Below are 4,178 nucleotides of genomic sequence, written 5' to 3' on the forward strand. Positions count from 1 at the left end.
CTGAAACGCGCAAAACTGCGGATGCAGCTGAGTGCTCAGTGTGATGGAGGCGAAGCCTCATCAAACTTCTAGGAAACGGCAGCCATCGCTGCGTTGGGTTGTGGTGTGAATAAACATCAAAAGGTTGACAAGTGCAGAGGTGTTAAACTTAGCTTAGAGTGAGATGATTCAAATCAGCACAACACAACCAGGATGAGTGTAGATGTAACCACTGTCTGCTACTTTTGCAAAAAAAAAAAACCCTTAACAGAAAGACCATATCAAAAGGTCAAACAAAATGATTTATATTTTTTTTATTTCAAGCTGTTCTTAGATCTGCACTGTAGCAGTGAATCAACACAAACTGTATGTTACAAACTCAGAATCCTCGTTCATTTCTTCAAACACAGTCCAGCATGTGGTTGCTCTTGTCTCCAAGTTAAGCTTCCAGAATTTTCATAACAAGGAAGCTGAGCTACACCCATGCAAATCCACCCCCTCCTCCTCTCAGTGTCCACAGTGTCCATACAGAAGATCCACTGGTTATGAATGGGCTCTATGGAAATGGGCTTCATCACTGCATGACATGGAAAAATGCTGCTTTCCCTTCCTGCTTTTTCCTGTGGCGAGCTTACAAGCAGCAGTACCGCCTGCCAGTCGTGATACAATTATGCACAAACACCATAATCAAGCTTAAATCAGGTCAACTGATTCCCCATAACCCTTGCATAGATACATTTTTACATTTATTAGAAAAATAAATTTCTTTGTAAATTAAGTAAACCTAACCTAACTTTTTTAATTGAGTGCAGCTGGTAAAGTCTGTCCTTGTACATCAAGAGCAAAAATGTACTTATTTTGCACTTGGAAGGTGGATGAGAGCCCAGGAAAAAAACATGGGAGCCTCTGATGTGTTCCTGATCTCAGAAGTCAACCCTCAAAGTCCTTCGTCTGCAGTCAAAACTTGAAAGTTGCTTAAAAACAGTCTCTGGAAGTCCAAGAAATTCACCTGATCAACAGGGCCAGTGTTGCCCCAATCCCAGCAAATCCAGCAAAGGCCATGAGTGTGTTCCTCACTGTAGATTCTGGGTCTGCTACTCGAAAGAACTCAACAAAGCCATCCTGCAAACAAAAGGATTATAAAGAAAACATTAAAAATCTGAGGATGAAGCACAGGGGCAAAGGCGTATGTTCACTGGACACGTAGGCTCAGTTGCACAATGAGAGCAGTTATGCAACAGGCACATTTTTTACATCCTGTCATTCAGCCATTAGTCACACTTACCCAGCCGTTGTTTTTGACCAGCCAGTCCCTCTGGTCAGTTAGCAGGTACGTGGAAATCTCTTGTCCCACCAGGTCAACACAGTTCCCCCTGCCCTTCTCCTTCAGGTACTGAGAAACCACTGCCCCGAAGGCAACCAGGCTGGCGATACGACCCCAGTTGGTGGTTCCATCTCCAAAGAGGCTCTTGGCTACTGCGCTGACAAAGCTTGCATCGTCGCCTCTGTCATCCAATGACAGTTTGTTGATCATACCTTAAAAAAAATGAAGGTCAGGGTCAGAGATCTATCTTGTTTCATTTTAAGGTAAGGTTTTAAGCCCATCAACTAGGGCTGCACAATTTGGTGAAAAGGTCAGACTGCAATTATTCTGACTGAAACTGTGATACAACAAGTGGGAATTTGCTTGCAATGTTCATGTTCACTGAAAAAACAAAACCATTAAAATTGTGATGATGTGATATTTATTGAAGTCTGTACCAAACAAACATGTTTACTTTCATCTGGGGACACAAGACTTTTAGTCCAGGTCACCCATGCAGCACTATAGTACTTTGTTACAATGCTATCTTCTCATTCATTTTTCCATTATAAGAAAAAAAAAGCCTGCACTTGGCCACACTGCGACCCTATCATCAACTCAGTTTAAAACTTAATTTGATTAAAATCAGTTATAAATAGATGATTACTGGCAAGGAATATTTGACAATGACACAGTATCAGTTTAATACAGCCGACTGTCTGTTTCTATATAATTACTCCTCATACTTTCCACTGGGTCACATTCTCCCTGAAATCAAATGAAACAAGCCTGTGTTTACATTTTCAAAGTTACAGCAAGCCAGTTTAAAAAAAGCAGATGATTTTTATTCATATAAACGTATCTTGACATATTGTGTGGCTGTGGAAACACTACCGCATCTGTCCACAAGGGGCTCCAAAAATAAAAGAAATTCCTTGTAGTTGCCTTTAAATTAACTTTGTATTATTTCCTTCTTAGTCAAATGGCTCACATTGATCAAAACAGCAGTTCCACACATGATGTCTGTTGCGATGCATTGTTAGAGTTAAATACAGTCAAGTTCAGGCTACGAGCAGCTGCCTTTGTATGAACTCCACACATAATAGTCTCTACCTACCATTGTATGCGTATCTGTGCTTTTCCAAAACGCCATCCACAACTCTTTTCATTGTTGATAGTGCTTTGCTTTCATTCCACCGAGGTTTTGAAAGTCCAGTATAGTCTGTCAGAAAACGGCTAATGAGTTCCCTCGTGTCATTCGCCAACACCTCGCAACCCGCCGGACAACTGGAGACGTCGCTATCGCTGTCCGACTCGCAATCCGGCGCCCACGGTAACGAACCGTCGCCGCTGTCTTCGTTGTCCTCTCGATGACTTTTTGTCTGATATGCCTTTGTTGAGGTCACCCCCTGGACCCTGGGTAGCTTTGGGGTTTCATTTGAGCCAACGTTGCCGTTGTGAGAGTCTATCGAGGAGCCCATGGCGATCTGAGGCGAAGAATCTGAGTAGTGCATCGGTCCTTCAACGACTCCATTTTGAGGAAGGATGAAGCTCATGACTCCGGTGGTTACGTTCAAGGCAGCCCGTTTCGTCGGAATGATGTTCATTTTAATTAGTTAACCGAAAATTACGCTTACTTACTTAGTTGTGTACGAAAAATTAAGTTATTAAAGGATTGAAGCTAGCTTATAAGAAACAAAAAGCTAGCCCTGTCCGTCCTGTTCACACCGTTTCCATCGTTTAGGTGTAGTGAACGGAAGTGAAGCAAGAGTGCTTTATGTGACTATGATGGGCGTATTTACGTAATACGTCGTGCGTCATTCGTACGTACCCACTTCCCTAAACAAACGCCCCATAAAATTTCCTCTCGAACTGCCTTGTTTATTGTTTTATTATTTTGTTTTTAAAATAAAAAAGAAGAAGATAAAGAGGATCATGATGATTCTGAAGCCGGAAATATAAAGTAAAAAGAGCGAAGAGCGTGATTGATTAGTTGATTGGATTTTTTTTTTTTTTGTATTTTTCCATGACATAAAAAATAAATGTATGTAGACTGAGGAGGCATTACAGGAAATACTCATCAATAAGTATCTAAATATAGATAATGATACCAACATAGGCTATAATCACAGTAATGAAACTGTTTCTGAGGTTTAATCCATATTTTTTTATCCTTTAATTACACTTTAAACTTATATTTCTATTTCTTTTAACAGCATACTGCTTTTTAAAAAAATAAAAGTGCAGTTGTGTTATGCAGCATAACTCAACCTGGCTTTATTAACATGGCATCTTTATACACATGCAGCCAAAACTGCTTCAGATATCAAAATTAAAACCACACATTCAATAAATAAATAAATTGCAAGAAAAAAACATTACAACAATAAAAAAAAATACAATAAAATGAAATCAGTATACAGAAGTCAATAAAGTAACACCAGGAATAAAAATAATTTAAAATGCAATGACTCAATTTATTTTTTTGTTTGTTTTTAAAATAATTGATTGATTTGTTGATTGATTAGCAGGTTGTTTTTGTTTTTCCATGACAAAAAATAAATTCATGTAGACTGAGGAGGCATTATCAGAAACACTCTGAACTTTAATCAGAATAACATAAACAAGTATATTATTATATATAATGATAATAACATGGGCTATAATAACAATAATAAAACAGTTCCTGAGGTTTAACCCATATTTTTATCCATTAAGTACAGTTTGAGCTAATTTTTCTTTTCACAGAATCCTTTATTAAAATAAAAGCACAGTTGTGTTTTGTGGTATTTACATTAATATAACTCAATTCAGCTTTAATTATGCAAGGCGTTTCATATACTCATGTAGCCCAAAATTCTTCACATATAAAAACTAAAACAACAGAGAGTAAATA

At 38.4% G+C, this 4,178-nt stretch overlaps 1 protein-coding gene across 1 annotated transcript; it reads right to left on the reverse strand.

Moving 5' to 3' along the window:
- Positions 1 to 283: 283 nt before the first annotated feature.
- mcl1b (MCL1 apoptosis regulator, BCL2 family member b) lies at positions 284 to 3,046 on the reverse strand. The gene is made up of 3 exons (XM_084727572.1): positions 2,400 to 3,046; positions 1,265 to 1,515; positions 284 to 1,101 (listed from the first exon to the last, which is right to left on the reverse strand). Exons 1-3 carry the CDS (start codon positions 2,887 to 2,889, stop codon positions 985 to 987), a joined length of 858 nt encoding a protein of 285 aa, XP_084583698.1. The 5' UTR covers positions 2,890 to 3,046; the 3' UTR covers positions 284 to 984.
- Between the last annotated feature and the right edge of the window lie 1,132 nt (positions 3,047 to 4,178).

This window comes from Lutjanus erythropterus, chromosome 9 (assembly GCF_056507025.1).
Source record: "Lutjanus erythropterus isolate fLutEry1 chromosome 9, fLutEry1.hap2, whole genome shotgun sequence".
NCBI lineage: Eukaryota > Metazoa > Chordata > Actinopteri > Lutjaniformes > Lutjanidae > Lutjanus > Lutjanus erythropterus.